Source organism: Schistocerca cancellata, chromosome 3 (assembly GCF_023864275.1).
Source record: "Schistocerca cancellata isolate TAMUIC-IGC-003103 chromosome 3, iqSchCanc2.1, whole genome shotgun sequence".
Taxonomy (NCBI): domain Eukaryota; kingdom Metazoa; phylum Arthropoda; class Insecta; order Orthoptera; family Acrididae; genus Schistocerca; species Schistocerca cancellata.
In genome coordinates, this window is record NC_064628.1 from 127,360,672 (window position 1) to 127,379,577 (window position 18,906).

The 18,906-nt window shown below is 43.2% G+C and overlaps 1 protein-coding gene across 1 annotated transcript in view; it reads left to right on the forward strand.

The window, feature by feature from the left end:
* Positions 1–231: 231 nt before the first annotated feature.
* Positions 232–18,906, forward strand: part of LOC126176160 (mucin-17) — a 157,150-nt gene continuing 138,475 nt past the window's right edge. The window contains exons 1-2 of the mRNA XM_049923301.1: positions 232–241; positions 5,842–5,933. Of these exons, the coding sequence (XP_049779258.1) occupies positions 232–241; positions 5,842–5,933 (102 nt within the window). The remainder of the gene's footprint in view (positions 242–5,841; positions 5,934–18,906) is intronic.

Sequence of the window (18,906 nt, forward strand, 5' to 3'; positions counted from 1 at the left end):
AAACTTCTATGCCGTGCGGTGAGGCAAGAGCATTCTTGTGCGTGATAGCACGTACTCTAATGACCGTGGTCTGAGATTATGACTACTTGGAAAAGGACGCCGAATTCGGTTTTCCTTGGAGATATAGCCTTACACTCCCGGAAATACGTGGGTTGGAGTTCATCCCAGGTATTACATTAGGGTGGGCATATCTTAATTTGGGGTTAGTTTGTGGAGAAGCTGAGACTTGCAATGGGTGCAGGTGAGTGGGCTTGTGCCTTCGTGGACTTCGTGATCATCGTATTGGACGCACAAGCGAGCGTAGGCTGTCGAAAAGTTGAAATCGCGCGTCAATTCACTACGAGCTAACGTGGCTTTGTATTACAAGGCTGCTCGTTCCCAGTTGCTCGTTCATCGTACTCGGTAACCTGGCGCCGAAACTTGAAGCACGAGAGTGACAGTTGCCATCGGAACATGCGGTTGTTATCCGATACATTTCTGCGAATGCTCTCAGGGCCACCACTTGTGGTCAGCTTGTGGTCTGCGCCTCGCTTGGCCGCAGTCCCACACAGCGAGCCTCCACGTGACGTCAGGCGCCGCTGACGTGACGTGTCTGCTGTCTCGTTTGCCTTCGTGTAGGACGACGCCATTACAATAATTACCCGCGCTTCGCAGAACACGAGCTGGCCAGCGACTGGTGGACGCTTTGCAGCTGATTCCCGTGCCCCTCTATCTCAGTTGATGTCAACAAACACAAGCGTATGATTGTTATAAGTTGCGCTGTGCAACTTGAAATTGTTTTCATAACGATTATTGTTATCAAAACTCCAACTTACTGAAGATACAGAAGACAAACTTCTGAATTCTATACAGTTTCTTAAGACAACAGTTAATGACAATGTCGCTGATGCGATATGTTGTCTATCGAAGCAATGCACTTATTCTTTTTGCTTTCGTCATTTATGTTTGTACGAGGAACGTTCAATGCAACACTTTTTTTTTTTCTCTGCCAATTTCGTTGAAAAAAATGTGGAATTTGTTGTGGGATTTCGTGGAATATTCCCGCTTCAGCGTCTATAGCTCCATGAAGTTTTGGTAGTTGGCTGCGCTGTACGTAGCCATCATGGTGTTTGTCACGGAGGTGCGTTCCAAACTTAGAGCTTTCACTGAGTTTCTTCTGGCGGAAAACGAGAGCATCGCAGATATTCGCAGACGCTTGCAGAATGTCTGAGGAGACCTGCCAGTGAACAAAATCACGGTGAGTCGCTGGGCGATGCGTCCGTCGTCATCGCAACAAGGTAGCGCAAACCTCTCCGATCTGCCACGTACCGACTGGCAGCAAACAGCTGTGATTCTTGCAGTATTGGAACGTGCCGACACTCTCATTCGAGGTTATCGACGGATCACATTCAAACACCTCGCTGCTCAACTGGACGTTTCTGTTGGTGATGCTCATAAAACTTGATTGGACTGTGCTTCCTCAACCACCCTACAGCGCGGATCTCACACCTTTCGACTTCCATCTGTTTGGCCCAATGAAGAATGCACTCTGCGGGAAGCAGTATGTGGTTGATGTGGAGGTTACTGGTCCACCAAGTCGTTTGCTCCGACTTCGAGCAGTAGGGTGGTATCATGCGAGCATACAGGCCCTCCCAGTAAGATGGTGTAAGATGGTCGCATTGAACGTAGATGATTTTGGAAAAATAATGTTTGCTAGCCAAAACAGTGGCAAATGAATAACGTGTACAAAAGTGCATACTCTGCAGATTATTTTATGAGCGGCCTCTCAATTCTTCGCATTAGCACTCCCGTCTAGGGATCGTTCACGATGATCAAGGGCCTCATTTACGTTGGAGAAAACGGCAATTGTTAGGTTAAAAGTCGAGACCTCTCTCGTTACATTGCTTGTCACAGCACTCTCGTGTGTAGATACCTTTAAATTACGGAACTGGCTCTGAAAAGCCTTATGAAAAATTTTGTTCGCAAACGCGCTTAGAAACTATTGTCTTAGAGCTGAAAGCAGTACAGCCACAACTTAAGAATGACCGGTTCATATTGGAGTTACGGCGCCGAAACCAATCGCACAAAATGAAGTGTAAATAGATAAAAACGAAGTGGAAATGTGCAACTATTTCCGAAACAAGTACTCTCTCATCTAGGGACTGTCAAATAGAATTCTCCTTCGAAATTACTGGAGATCATGTACAGAAAACGCCTCCCTGAAGAATGTCCACTTGACGGACGGGGAGAATATCCTGTACTTCCACGACGCAGTTGTATTCATCATCAGTTTACTATTTCAGTTTTATAGCTAGGAAACTTCAGGAACATACACACCGCATCACCGTTTAGCATCTAGATACAAAATCAAATGAATTTCAACGAAACTCTCGTTCTTCTTTCCACTTTCGAACAGAGAGAGTTAGGAGATTACTTCTGAGAAGTGGGAGTAACAGTGCTTACAGTAAAGATTAATACATAATAGATTTTTAAGGATGGTGGGTAATCGGAGTACTTGTCATTCTGAATGTACAGTCAATTCATCCTGCGAACTATAGTGGACAGATCAGGAGTTACTTTTTCATTGGTTTCAGGCAAAGCCCACTTCACGAGATTCCGGTGTTTCACATAACGATACAAACAGGACATTCGTCTTCCACTATGAAATATAAAACATAATGCAACGACATAGTTAACCTACAGAATACATTAATGTGAATGCACTATCGATTAAAAGCCACCACATTTTGTAAAACCCATTCTCTGAGAAAAGATCCTCAAATTTTGAAGTTCTCTTTTACAGAGACAGATGAAATTGTAAATACGCCTGGGAACAGGCCTATTCATTAAACTGCTCTAATTGAAAGAGAAAAATAATCCTTAGTTTTTAAAATATTGCACTGTACTTAGATGGTTGTATTTATCTCGTTCTGTTGTATATGTACGACGTCGTCATTAATGACGTTGGAATCATAGGTTGGAGAGGGCAGCAGTGGGTTCGTTGGCAGTAGTAGACATGTCAAAAAGCCACAGTCGCAGCAAATCAGAATTTTGTGTACAATGGATGACTCTGACAATTATGGACTATATGCTCACATTAGGGACCACAAGCCTTTGCTACCATCTAAATAATTTCTGTGAGATGACCACACTACAAACTAATCAACTTGTTAAGGACTCAGTATCCTGATGCGTCAGATCCAAGACGTATTCCCAGCCACCAGACAATTTCAGTTGTAACAAAGAACAACTAAAAGTCGTACAGTTCTACTATCATCCAATAATTAAAAAACCAACTTGAAAAGTCGTTGGAGATATACTAGAAGTTTGATGGGCGTAGTCTTCTGATAATTCGTTTATATAAGGGGCAGTCAAATGAAAAAGAGACAGATGTAGAAAGAGTGGGTGAACTGTTTTTATTTGAAAAGTAATCGCCATAACTGATCCCATTATGAGGCGAGACAATCAGTGGCTTTATGGAAAAACGTTTGCGGCTTGTGGGACCATTTGATTGTACCCAGGCTTGCACCTCATTGACTGTAGCAAATCGATGGCCTCGAATGTCTGGAGGACGTGTTAGGGCTTCCCATCGAAACTTCTGCAACATACTCAGAGCAAAGTTAGCAACATGAGGGCAGTTATTATACTGCAGCAGAACGATGCCGTCTGACAACTTTCCTGGGCGTTTGGACTTGATAGTGTGCTTCAGTTTTTGCAGAGTGACGTATCACTTCGTGTTAATCGTGGCGCCAGGTTCCAGAATGTCAAAGAGCAGCGGGCTCTTGCACTGACTGGTAGGGGTAATGATAACTTTCCTGGAGCCGGTGTGCTTGTTGTTACGAGTATGCTGCAGAAGTTTTGCTGGGGAGCCCTTACACATCCTCCACACAGTTCCAGTCCCTCCCCATGCAGTTTCCAATTTTTGAAGCCCTGGAGAAAGACATTTGTGCCTGTCTATTTGCTTTGGACGAAGCTGTGCACACCTGGATGCAATAATCATTCCATAGGCAAATGCAAACATTTTTCGATGAAGACATTGACCATCTTGTCTTGCAGTGGGATAAACGTATTAACAACAATGACGATTATTTTTGAAGTATTAGACAATTTACTTACTTTTCTTCCCATATTTCTTGTGTTTGACTGCCCCTTATATAAATGGGATCTTCAAAGATTTGATCCACATTGTTAGAAGCGAAAAAAATAAAGATCTAATGTGCCATGGATGAACTTCATCTCGTTATTTATTTACGTAATTTTCTGAAAGTATATGCTTCTTTTATTGAATTATGCACACAACAATGCCACTTATGGGTACATTGAGGAATAACAGAAATACTCCGTTGCCCTAAAGAATAATAAAAAGGGTCAAAACAGAATGCTTACGCAATAGAGGAAAAATTAAGAAAACAAATTACATATCGAAAAATAAATATTTGTCGTTCAGAATAGCAGGGATTGTAGGTAGAGTGTATGTGTTTATGTTTGGAATCCCTCCCAAACCCCTTGATCGATTTCAACCAAATTTGCCACAGAAAAAGCAAGCCTCATCAGTATCAGCACTGTGAGGTTTATAACCTAGCTCTAATAGGAGCAGTGATATGGGTAAAAATGTGTTTTTCCAGTTACCAAGTATAAAGGCTACACTGCACAAGAGGCATATTGTGTGGGAGCAATATCGGCCTGCCAAATGAACCTGCTTTGAAGAGCAGCCTACATGTCAGGGGCAAGACATGTTGTTTTTTTTTTTTTTTCCAGGCTGCCATGTGTGACAGGTGTGTTGTGTTAGAATAGTAACAGCCTGCTTTATCAACCTGCTTTGCATGCAGACTGTACATCAGGCGCAAATAAATGATTTTTAAGCCCCTGATGGGTAGCATTCCTTGCATGACTGGTGTGTTGGAGTAGTATTGGGACTAAGATGGAGGGGGGAGAGAAAGATGTGGTGAGAGAGGAGGTGGAGGAAATGGACAAAGAGAGGGGAATAGTGTATGAATACACAAAGAAAGGGGGAGGTGGAGATAGAGTGGGGGGATGGAGATACTGAGGTGGATGAAGTGGACACAGAGGGAAGGAGGAGATGTATTCAATATATGTGTCGAACACATATGCAGGCAAAGCTGTGGGGGAAAAGGTTGTAGCTAAATAGAATTATTTTTTGAAAGAACAAACCGCCATGTGACTTTTGGCTCAACACCATCGAAAACTTTTTAAACATAATTAGTTCCTTAATATTCTGGTAGTTGACCTCTCACGCGCTTTTACGTCCAAAGAATGTCTGCTTGTCGAGTAAACTGAGCGGAATTTCTTTTGTGTACCCTTTACTGGTTTAAACTGTACTCAGTCGGTCGGCAGCTTTTCAGCTTAAGCTTTAGTAATGTACAGTCGTTGAATGGCGTTCACGAAATAACGGACTGTCTGTTTGCTTTTTATTATTTGTGACGTGTTCTAATTTCTGGAGCGAGGAGAAAGGTAAAGCTGGGACTAAGTTTTGTTACAGTAAAGACGGAAGTCAGACAGTGTACAGCGACTTTGTGTGCAATAAGTTGAATATTTTTTGCAGGCTATTAGGGTTGTTGTCGGCCTTTCCAGGCCATATCGAAAAATATTGCAGTGGTGTAGAACTGTTTCCCGTTAAATTACTTTTTAAATCAAAGTTTTGCACATTGCTCGGATTCACAGAAACAACGCATATTTCATTCAGGACTCCTGCAGCCACTTTTTCTTTGTTGGCGATGGCTCGCGCCTCTCCTTGGCTAGATTGTTACGTAGCAGGCACACTGATTCTGTACAATTGTAGGTCAGCTCTCCTTTGAGTGGGCGTCGGCCGGTTTGCTAACAGGTTCTCTTTGTTGTTGGCAGGCCTGGCTCCAGAGTTCCACCGCCACAGGGTGGTCCGCCCACGCATGTTCCACGCCCGTGAGAAGAGGGAGATCTCCAGCTCACGCCATCCGGTGAGTACACGGACACATCGGCCGCTCTCGCATGGCCAACCTGGTGCGCAGGTTTCAGTATTGTTAACTGCTTGTTGCAGCAGACTGGTTACCGGTAAGGCCGTAATGGATCGTGCCGCATCAGTGAAACATTTAAAACAGCCATTTGTGTGATATCTAATTTACTTTGGTCCATTCCTTGTATTGTTTATACTATTGTTCGGCCTCCAAGCCCCCCTGCCCCCATTGCCAAAGTGAATCTAGTTGTTCCCATCACTATCATGTGGAAATACGGTCTGTTAATCAGAGCTCGGTACGCAGCCTATAGTAATCAGTAACGTACTTTAGTGTATCACATATTGACTATATTTTATTACTAAGAGCGCGACAGCCTTGACAACATTCATAAGGTCGAATAAGCAATAAACAGAAAAACTTTATCCAGTATTGGACTATCTTCACTCTTCTCACAATTAATAACGGAAGTTATATTAAAAATTGATGGTGTAATTAATAGAGCAGTAAAAGATTATTCTCAATAATGACTCAGAATAGGGGCTATGCAAACAGCAATCTGCACCTCGCCAGGAATCATCACTGTCGTTCATTACTGAAGAAAACTTATTCTTCACATGCATCTCTTCGGCCTCCTTCGGCATTAACACTGAGCTGGTTTCTGTCATTGTAGTCTTACAACATAGCACAGGATCTCAGTCACAGCCCTAAGTAGATATTTCCACGAATACGGATTTGTTTTTAATTTATCACCAGTGGCACACCTTGGTTCACTATGATGCAGAATATTTGACATATTGCCAATAAGATACCGCCAGGCGTCCCCCCGTCTTTACCTCTCAGAAACAGTTGGAATCTTATTTTGTGAAACATCCATCGCAGGTATTCGGGCTAGGGGCCAAGATCAGTGGGAAAAGTATATACCACCGTAGGTTCTTTGAAAAACAGCAGGGAATTCTGGTCATGAATTATTAAGTTGATGGGTCAAAACAGCAAAACATATTTTGATTGTATTACCCTTGATACTGGGAAATATGTCAGTGACTACTGCCAAGTCTGACGCTACCTCAAGCAAACAACTAGCAGCTTCAGACTTGATATGAATTTTCCAGGAGAGCAATACTGGACTTATCGATATCGACGCTTCAATCGTGGGGACATCTGTTTTCTCTGCTTCTTTCACATGGACATATGGTTTTGTTTTGTTTTGCTTTCTCTGCCTATTGCAGTGGAATTTGTTACACCACGTAACTCAGGCCACAATAACGAAAAATTCAGTCTAGTCTGAGTCACATAATTAGCATTAAACTGTATATTGTGACAGTTTTTATTTGTCGTTGTCACAAGCAGAAGATGGACATAGAGAAAGTGTACGAGGATTTTGAACATGTAAGTCTGTATGCAAATGGAGATGAATATCTACTAAACATATCTGATTGGAAAACTGTAGCAGAGGAAGGAATAGAAGAGTTACGGGAGAGTAGAAGAGGAATAGAAGAGAAAGGCTAACTGAGTTCTGTAACAAATTTAAGTAGTAATAGCGAATACACTGTTCAGAAATCACAACAGAAGGAGGCACATAAGGGGGCGATCAATAACTTGCTGTTTGAGGGTGTTGCTGTAGTGCATATCCAATGAAGTGCCACTCCGATGCAGTTATGTAAGCACCGCAATGAAGGCAAGGGATTAGTGTGGCATTCCTGTCTTTTCCACGTGCGTACGGTAAATACGGAAACATGAACTATGGCGACGTTATTACCAAATGCGTCCAAACAGGACCAACGTGCTGTTGGTAGTTTCTTGGCTGCCGAAGGACAAACACCGGTAGACATCCATCGGAGAATGAAGAATGTGTATGGGACAGCATGTCTGTCAAAAACCACCGTTGTGCAGTGGTGTGCCAAGGGGTGCTGCAGCTTCACGACGCCGCTCGTCCCCATATCGCAAATGTCGTAACGCAGAAGTTAACGTCGGCTCCAGTTGGAGACACTTGACCACACGCCCCATGGTCCTGATCTCTCCCCATGCGATTATCATGCCGTCTGCCCTTTAAATTAAGGCCTTAATTATACAACGATTCCTCTCGGACGAAGATGTGCAGCAGCCAGTTACAGACTTCTTCGCGCATCAGGACACGGCGTTTTACCAAACGGGCTTCTTCAGCGTGGTTCATCCGTGGGATGAGAGCCTCTGTGCTCACGCCTATTTTGCCTTTTTGGCATACCGATTCTGGACTGTACTGCCTTCGATCGGAAACTTTTTGATCTCCTCATATACTTCGAAAAATCTGGGCACACGGGGTGATTCCAGCTGGATTACATCATGGTCAGACAGAAATTCCGAAATCCCATACATTTTGTCTCATGCTTCAAGGCAATAGTTTAGTTGGTTCAGTAGACACTGTGACGACAGCGATAAGACATTGCGCCACCTCTAGGTGGTGGCGTACGACACCGACACATACACTATGTGATCCAAAGTATCCGGACACCCCCAAAAACATATGTTTTTCATATTAGGTGCATTTTGCTGCCACCAGCTGCCAGGTATTCCATATCAGCGATCTCAGTTGTCATTAGACATTGTGAGAGAGAAGAATGGGGCGCTCTGCGGAACTCACGGACTTCGAACGTGGTCAGATGATTGTCACTTGTGTCGTACGTCTGTACGCGAGATTTCCACACTCCTAAACATCCCTTGGTTCACTGTTTCCGATGCGATGGTGAAGTAGAAACATGAAGGGACACGTACAGCACAAAAGCATACAGGCCGACCTCGTCTGTTGAGTGACAGAGACCGCCGACAGTTGAGTGTGTGAAATCTTATGGGACTTAACTGCTAAGGTCATCAGTCCCTAAGCTAACACACTGCTTAACCTAACTTATCCTAAGGACAAACACACACCCATGCCCGAGGGAGGACTCGAACCTCCGCCGAGACCAGCCGCACAGTCCATGACTGCAGCGCCCCAGACCGCTCGGCTAATCCCGCGCGGCGCTGACAGTTGAAGAGGGTCGTAATGTGTAACAGGCAGACATCGATGCAGACCGTCACACAGGAATTCCAAACTGCATCAGGATCCACTGCAAGTATTATGACAGGCGGGAGGTGAGAAAACTTGGATTTCATGGTCGAGCGGCTGCTCATAAGCCACACACCACGCCAGTGAATGCCAAACGACGCCCCGCTTGGTGTAAGGACAATTGAACAGCGGAAAAACGTTGTGTGGAGTGACGAATCACGGTACACAATGTGGCGATCCGATGGCAGGGTGTGGGTATGGCGAATGCCCGGTGAGCGTCATTTGCCAGCGTGTGTAGTCCCAACAGTAAAATTCGGAAGCGGTGGTGTTATGGTGTGGTCGTGTTTTTCACGGACGGTGCTTGCACTCCTAGTTGTTTTGAGTGGCACTATTACAGTACAGGCCTACATTGATGTTTTAAGCAACTTCTTGCTTCTCACTGTTGAAGAGCAATGCAGGGATGGCGATTGCATCTTTCAACACGTTCGAGCACCTGTTCATAACACACGGCGTGTGCCTGAGTGGTTGCACGACAATAACATCCCTGTAATGGACTGGCCTGCACAGAGTCCTGACCTGAATCCTACAGTACACCTGTGGGATGTTTCGGATCGCCGACTTCGTGCCAGACCTCACCGACCAACATCCATACTCTCCTCAGTGCGGCACCCCGTGAAGGATGGGCTGCCATTCCTCAAGAAACCTTCCAGCACCTGATTCAACGTATGCCTGCGAGAGCGAAACCTGTCATCAAGGGTAAGGGTGGGCCAACACCATATTGAATTCCAGTATTACCGATGGAGGGCGCCAAGTCGTTTTCAGCCAGGTGTCCGGATACTTTTGATCACATAGTGTATCTCAATCGATACGCCCGACGCAACAGGGGGTGCTGGTTGTTCCACGCAACTATTGTGCAATACAGATTTCAAGTCATCAGAGATGCCTTGAAAAAAATTGCTATGTAAATGTAGCATAGCTACATCCGTCCAGTTAGTTTCTCAGTAAAGCTTATGCTTTTTGTAAGCATTAAAAACCGCGGGTTTTATATTCGCATTGGTTCTCCGCTATGCAAGATTTTCATCCGACTCTAATAAACTATTCGGTTAAAAAAAAAATTCTCACATGTTGTAGTCTGACACCACAGCTCGATAATGAGGTTTTCCTTACGCTGTTGTCCGCAGTTAGTGCGATACTTTGGAAATAAGTAAACCACCGAGCATGTTAAGAATTTTCAGTGAAGAATACAGTCGCTGAAAAGTTTACGTTTGGCGATTTTTAGCTGATATACTGTGCATACGAAATATAGCTAACATATAGAAACCGTTTTTAATGGCGGAAAGAGAGCAGAAACCACAGTTTAGCCAAAACCTAGCGTTTGCCTTGTATTTATTTTGCCAATTTTGACACAGCAGCCGGTCGGTACCGTTGGGCCTTCATGGCCTGTTCGGGCAGAGTTACCTTTTTTTTAAGTGTAATATCGAAAAAAAAATTCGTTGCCATGTATTCGTAGAAACACCTTTGAAATTATGAAACAGACTTACAAAGAAATAAGCACTGTATACAAATGTTTAAGTATAGCTGCTTCGCATGTCTGCAACGCGATTTTGTAAACGTCTCCATGGCAACGCCTCTTCATAGACAACTGTTGTTTTCGCCTACATCAGTTTGCCCTTTGCAGTTGAAAGCTGTCAAAAGCGCTGCCAGGTGTCAGATTTCCTTAAGTTGTCTCGACTCTAGGAGTGTCTCAGTAGTAAAGAATGAATGTATTAAAACTTCATGAATGATGCGGCAGTTTATCACGCATCTCAGTGTTTATGACGGCTTATCTCCCGAGCTATAATATATGATAGGCAGGTGATTCCTACACTGACAGCAACTGTTGCCTGACGGGAAGGGATATGAGCGCCAAGTTTGATCAAAATCGGTCCAGTATTTTAGGAGGAGATGTAGAAAACACACACCCACACATTTTCAGTTTTTTTAGCTTTAAATAATAAGACAAAAGAACATCCTCTTCAGAAGAGATCGTGATTGAAACGGAAACGTGATTGGAGCTGCCTTGGCGCTTGTCATACGGCGAACCGCAACATTCCAGTGACAACACGCGTGTTGCGTCGGTAAGCATCGCGTCGCACGACCTCTATTGCAGCGTGTCCTAAAGTACCGGATATCGTTTCGTCTCAGCGTGAACCGCGTCTTAAAGTAGCACCCCCCGTCAACAGATGCCACTGACTAATAATGACGATCCTGTTTCGTACCCTGATTTCCTATGTAATTACGCGAACCCTCCTCGAATCAACTGAATAATTACTCACTGTTGCTCTACCAGTCGACGGAAACCTTCCAAACTCATATTTCATCACAGTAACAAACTGTCCCAATAATTCTTTTCGCTGCGACTGTTCCACGCGAAGCCCGAACGATGACTCCCAACCCGCATTCTATGGGAAGACCGTCAGCGCTATGGAATTGTCGAACGTAACAGCAAACAGTGCCCTTCTGGAAAGGGCATTCTCAACTCCTAAAGCTGGCCGCTGTGACGGAGCGGTTCTAGGCGCTTCAGTCTGGAACCGCCTGACCGCTACGGTCGCAGGTTCGAATCCTGCCTCGGGCATGGATGTGTGTGATGTCCTTAGGTTAGTTAGGTTTAAGTAGTTCTAAGTTCTAGGGGACTGATGACCTCAGCAGTTAAGTCCCATAGTGCTCAGAGCCATTTGAACCATTTGAACTCCTAAAGTTTAGAGAACCAGCGATGCCTTAAGGGGTACTTTCTGCTACGTGATACCACTACAGACAGTAGTGCCCTTTACACTTCTAGGGAACACGCAGGAGCAGATATCGACTCTGGTAACAATTTAATAATGACCAAGAGTAGACTGAAGATTAAGAGAGTACTTCCGGGAGAATGAGTGAGAAGAGAAGTGGCATACTGAAATTCTGAAGAACGACGAGGTGCGTCTGCAGTGCTGTAAGACTGTGGAAGCTGCCATTATGAATACAATAGGCAGTTCAGTTCAAGAGGAATTGACGTATGTAAAAACGGACACTCATAGTAATTGGACTGGCAGCTATAGGTACGAGGAAGGAAATAGCGAAGAAAGCTTCACTAACACAAGGGATTGATCTGCGTAAGAATAAAACACAGAAATGTTCAAGAAAAAACAGTGCAGCAATACAAGTCACTTGTGGATAAAATAAACAGGAAACCAAGGAGAAATGGCTTCAGCAAAAATGCGAAGAAGTCGAAAAAGAATTGTCGTCGAAAGGACAGATGCAGCACATAGAAAAGTCAATACATCATTCTGTGAAATCAAAAACAAAGGTGTCAGCATTAAGAGTGGAGGCGGAATTTCATTGTTAAACACAGAAGAGAGAGCAGATAAACGGAAAGAATTCATTGAAGACGTCTGCGAGATGGAGGAACTGCCTGATTCATGTTAGAAGAGGAAATGGAAATCGATATGGAAGACAAGGGACATCCAGTATTACAGTCACTGTTGGCAGATCTTTAGAATGCTGACGATCAAATAAGGTGGAAGAAATAGATCGCATTCTTTCAGAATTTCTGAAATCATTGGAAGAAACGACTACTCAAGTTGGTTTGCAGAATTTATGGATTGGAGATAGCAAGGGCGGATAAGTTCATAAAGACGTTAGGAAAGGTAAAGGAACCAGAAAGGTTTGATAATGGGAGCAAGTCTTAAGAAAAATCGAGCCACTTTCATAGGATTTATCGACCTAGAAAAAGCGTTCGGCAGCATAAAATGCTGCAAGATGTTGGAAATTATCAGGAAAGTAGGTGTAAGGTACAGGAAAAGAGGGGTAATATTCAGTATGTACAAGAACAGAGTGTGAAAAATGAGAATGGGGGACCAAGAACGACGTGCTCGGATTAGGAAGTTTATAAAACCTTTCGCCCTTATTGTCCAATCTGTGCATTGGAGAAGCAATAAAACATTTCAGGAGTGGGATTAAAATTCATGATGAAGAGCTATCAATGATAAAATTCGCTGATCGCAGTGCTAGCCTGAGTGAAAGAGAGGAAGAACTGCAGGGCCTGTTAACCTGAAAAACAGTCTAATTAGTACCACACTATAGACTAAGGGCGAACTGATGAAAGGCGAAAGTAATGAGGAGTAACATAAGTTATGCAGGAAGTGTAGGTGAAGATAGAGATCGGAATATATCCAACAAATAACAACGGACGTCGTGCTGGGCCACATTAAACCAATGAGAAGACTGGTGACAAAAGAAAAGGTTGTCGAACGATCTGTTGCAGTTGCAAATTACACTTCAGTAACTGAAACTCTCCGAAAGAAGAAACGATATGTAGGACTCATGCCGAGGCAAGAAAGAATGGTTGATGTGGCAATGAAGGAGTGTATGTAGGATAAAAATTGTAGAGGGAGGGAGACGAAGGTTTGACTATAGTAAGCATTTCGCAGAGTTGAAGAGGTTTGCACACTTTGTACTAGCTTGATTGTAACAGCAGCAGTGTAAAGTAAAGTTGGTTGGAAGCAATGTGTATTACTTCTTTCAGGGACTCGTTTTTGGTTCCCTTATAAAGAACAAAAGTAGTGTCATTAAATGATCGCAAAATGACATAATCGCGGCGGTCGACATGACCTATCTTCTGCTTGAGCGAATGTAATGGAAAACATTGCTCAGCACTCGTGGAAAAAGGTAGCGCAGCGGTGAAAATTTTGAACCCTGTGGTCTGCCTTAACCACTTGTAATGGTACTTGAATTACGTAACCATTGCGGCAGCTCAACTGAACCGCTCGACACCAGTAATATTCTACTGTGTTTCTGCAAAGTACTTGACATATTTCTGAGACAGCATTCAGATTTGATTTCATTTGTGATACATCGATATGTTTATATTGCAATGATATTCTTATGCGTATTCTTTCTTTTGTCACTATGACCTTTGACGTACTTGTAACTCTGATTTTTGGGCGCGTAAGCGATTATTAGTTAGTTGTTAACTTGTTGGAGAGTCGGACCTTGAGAAAGTCAAGTGTTGGACGTCATGTTGGAAAGACGCATAACGTAGTCAGCTTATAAAATGTGAACTTTAACAGTGACTGTGAGGAAGATGTTTTAAGTATGTTTTGTATTGTGAAGTGATGTTTTGTGTTTACGTGATATTGCAATAAAAGCAATTAAAAGGAAGTGTAACTTAATTTCGGAGTGATGATTATTTTTTTACATCACATTCTCCAGCAAAGTGTAATCTTCAAAGATGGTTTGTGAAGCGCATCTACATAACTTTTGAATATAGCAGAATAAAATCTAGGCCTCTTTGCATCCGAGCTTGGAATCATAACCACCTAGATTTTCAACGATTGAGCCATGATTTTACGACGAGACCAGCGTGGGAAACACAAAAAGATGAGTGCCTAGTTTTTTGATTATTACATGAAATGACCATTAACTGTACTCGAGTGACTCCTGCCACATAATGTGACTGTTGTTGCCCGAAAATGCAGTATTTAGCAGCGTGAGCAACACCACAATCGTTATTAAATGTGGTAGTGTTGTTAGACACTGCAAGCGAAAGCCACGAATATTCCTTTAACGAGGCCGTAGGCGACTTCCTCCCACCGCCACGTCCATTTCAATTAGCGGCTCGTCTGTAATGGCCTCGCTGCCGAAAATGTGTTGAGCTCTCAAGGGCCCTACACACGCAGCAATCGACCGACTAATTACATTGCTGCCCACACACCCCCTGACTCTTGACCGACTTCACTCAGCTCATACGGCGCCGCCCTGTTCCTGTCGCTGGTTGCAAATTCTTTGTTTCATTCATTGAAGTTAAGTTCTGGAAGATGCCGCTTGGTATTCCAAAGATACAAACCCTATGATTTGTCTTAGTTGTTTTTAAGGTAAGAAAGCCAAAAAAGCCGGGAGAAAACTGTGGTCAAAGAAATGGATAATGCAAAGGTAGAAATGCATCAACGCCCTGCTAATTAAGGAGAAGACTGTGTGTGTGTGTGTGTGTGTGTGTGTGTGTGTGTGTGTGTGTTAACGAGCTGGGGGTCGATGATTTTCAGAACTATTAAGAATGGATGAAACATGATGTTGGGAGCTACTGAAAGACTTCAGACAATATTTGACGGGAAGAATACACTAGCAAGACAAGCTGCGAGGAGGGGGATCTTAGTTACGTTACAGTTTCTAGCTACTGGCATAAGTTACGATGACATCAGATTCAGTGCAACTGTTTCCCCACAATTATTATTTGAAATGATTCCTGAAACCTGCAGTATGATTTACCACTTACCTCAGCTTATGTCTTGCCGTCATTTAGACCAATTTACCACACTTTAAGACACGGAAGCTTAAGTTTCGAAATACAGTACATGGTTAGGGGGGAGGGTGAGGGAGTTCTACATCTACATCTACATCCATACTCCGCAAGCCACCTGACGGTGTGTGGCGGAGGGTACCTTCAGTACCTCTATCGGTTCTCCCTTCTATTCCAGTCTCGTATTGTTCGTGGAAAGAAGGATTGTCGGTATGCCTCTGTGTGGGCTCTAATCTCTCTGATTTTATCCTCATGGTCTCTTCGCGAGATATACGTAGGAGGGAGCAATATACTGCTTGACTCTTCGGTGAAGGTATGTTCTCGAAACTTTGACAAAAGCCCGTACCGAGCTACTGAGCGTCTCTCCTGCAGAGTCTTCCACTGGAGTTTATCTATCATCTCCGTAACGCTTTCGCGATTACTAAATGATCCTGTAACGAAGCGCGCTGCTCTCCGTTGGATCTTCTCTATGTCTTGTATCAACCCTGTCTGGTACGGATCCCACACTGCTGAGCAGTATTCAAACAGTGGGCGAACAAGCGTACTGTTCGGTAGATATAGAGGAGGGGCGGAGACAATTTTTAAAATATTGTGGAGGAGTTTGTTCGAATTAAAATCATGTTTGCAGGATGCAATTCAACGTGGTCAAGAGTAAAGGCATTTATTAAATTTTCTTTTCGTGTTCAATAAAATTCACCATGTTTATCACAAATGGTTACGTAACTAACTTTTCAGGTTGTTAATTGAAAATGGAGCTTGATGCCGTAAGCAACAATTTCAGTTGTTACATAAATTTTGGCAAGTTAATATTTTAAAATGCTGAAATATTTTTAACGTTAGTCTACAAGTTTCGAGATTGGGTCAATAAAAAGTGGAGAAAGATTAAGGCGGTAGTTGTAATGGTTCAGGTAGGCTATTCTACATAGTCTTTCCCCCACTTTAGGGCAATGTACAGACCGTTCAGCCATGTGAAACTGTGAGAAAAACATTATTTTTGAACGTTGCTGATCTCAAGCGCCAAAGCGTTGACGTTTAATTCCTGCTCTTTGTTGTTTTGTGGTAGATTCGTACTGCTAAAACAAAGTCTCGTCAGTCGTGACGATTTTTTCCAAAAAAGAATTGCAAGTCGGAACTCATCAAATACAGTGGAATGTCAGGTCTTAAATGGCTACACAGGATAATTGAAATGGCCTGGGAGTCGGGACAGGTTCCATCAGACTGGACAAAAGCAGTTAATCACACCAATCTTTAAACATGGAAACAGAAAAGATTGTAACAACTACAGAGGTATCTCTTTAATCAGCGTTGTGGGTAAAATCTTCGCCGGTATTGTTGAAAGGAAAGTGCGAGTATTAGTTGAGGACCAATTGGATGAAAATCAGTGTGGGTTTAGGCCTCTTACAGGTTGTCAGGACCAGATCTTTAGCTTACGGCAAATAATGGAGAAGTGTTATGAGTGGAACAGGGAATTGTATCTATGCTTTATAGATCTAGAAAAGGCATATGACCGGGTTCCTAGGAGGAAGTTATTGTCTGTTCTACAAGATTATGGAATAGGAGGCAAACTTTTGCAAGCAATTAAAGGTCTTTACATGGATAGTCAGGCAGCAGTTAGAGTTGACGGTAAATTGAGTTCATGGTTCAGAGTAGTTTCAGGGGTAAGACAAGGCTGCAACCTGTCTCCACTGTTGTTCATATTATTTATGGATCATATGTTGAAAACAATAGACTAGCTGGGTGAGATTAAGATATGTGAACACAAAATAAGCAGTCTTGCATATGCGGATGACTTAGTTGTGATGGCAGATTCGATTGAAAGTTTGCAAAGTAATATTTCAGAGCTAGATCAGAAATGTAAGGACTATGGTATGAAGATTAGCATCTCCAAAACGAAAGTAATGTCAGTGGGAAAGAAATATAAACGGATTGAGTGCCAAATAGGAGGAACAAAGTTAGAACAGGTGGATGGTTTCAAGTACTTAGGATGCATATTCTCACAGGATGGCAACATAGTGAAAGAACTGGAAGCGAGGTGTAGCAAAGCTAATGCAGTGAGCGCTCAGCTACGATCTACTCTCTTCTGCAAGAAGGAAGTCAGTACCAAGACTAAGTTATCTGTGCACCGTTCAATCTTTCGGCCAACTTTGCTGTATGGGAGCGAAAGCTGGGTGGATTCAGGTTACCTTATCAACAAGGTTGAGGTTACGGATATGAAAGTAGCTAGGATGATTGCAGGTACTAGTAGATGGGAACAATGGCAGGAGGGTGTACACAATGAGGAAATCAAAGAAAAACTGGGAATGAACTCTATAGATGTAGCAGTCAGGGCGAACAGGCTTAGATGGTGGGGTCTTGTTACACGCATGGGAGAAGCAAGGTTACCCAAGAGACTCATGGATTCAGCAGTAGAGGGTAGGAGGAGTCGGGGTAGACTGAGGAGAAGGTACCTGGATTCGGTTAAGAATGATTTTGAAGTAATAGGTTTAACATCAGAAGAGGCACCAATGTTAGCACTGAATAGGGGATCATGGAGGAACTGTATAAGGGGGGCTATGCTCCAGACTGAACGCTGAAAGGCATAATCAGTCTTAAATGATGATGATGATGATGATGATGATGATGAGAATTGCAAGTCGCGGCAGGCGTTGACGCGTCGATTTTGTTCGGGAGTCAAGACATGCTTTGCACACATATTTTTCTCTTCTTCGAAACTTTCTGGAGAATTGACTTCAGTACTTGATTTAGGTATGTTGGTCCATAGCGATTTGTGACACGACGACGTTGATACACTGTGGCAGCTCGCAGCTGACTGGTCGAAAAAAGTCTGTTGTTTTACAGTTGTTTGTTCAAGCAGCCATCAAACTAACTGCTCTGATGTCGCTTATACGCCAGCACTGAAATCAGTCTCGGAGTTTTTTGGGCGGACGGTATATTCCAAATTTTTTGCAACGTCACGCCTTGAAGCTTTTTTGCTGTATAGCAGTACAACCATTTGGATAGGAATCTACAGTTGATGGTCGCTCAATAAACTACAGAGAGTTGTAACGACGTTCACCAGCTGACGCTGGTTGTGTCAAACATCGAAATTTTAAATTTGAAACCCAGTCGTAACATTTATATAAACGTAATATAGAACTTTTTGTTCTTATCAAAAGAACACTTTAACATCAGGCGTCTTACTCCTATTTAAACATGCTTCAGGGATTGCAAATATACGATATTTGCCGAGAATAAAACGCCAGATCTGCTTTATAAACTCAAACGTCAAACCCGAGAAATTTTTCGCATATATTCGTTTATAAGTAAAAACTACCCTAATGAAAGTGAGGGTGGAAACGTTAAAATAGATTGAAGAGAGCAACAGTAGTGCTACCGATGAGTCCACGCTACATCTCAACATTTTGTATACTCACGCGGGTAACAAGAAAAGGAAAAACGGAGCATTTGCCGTACGACTTTCCCGTAGACGAAACTAGTTCTCCTGTTGTGACTCGTTCACAGGCCGAAGGGCGGAGAGCCCACTTGGAGGCGTGTGGTCACGACACACCGAGCAGCTTGCGGTTTTGGTTGTCGTTGTGGCTGAGGCAGTGCAGAGATGTCGTGAAGTACTGACCCTCCTGTCCGCTGTCTGCTCTGACTCCATTATT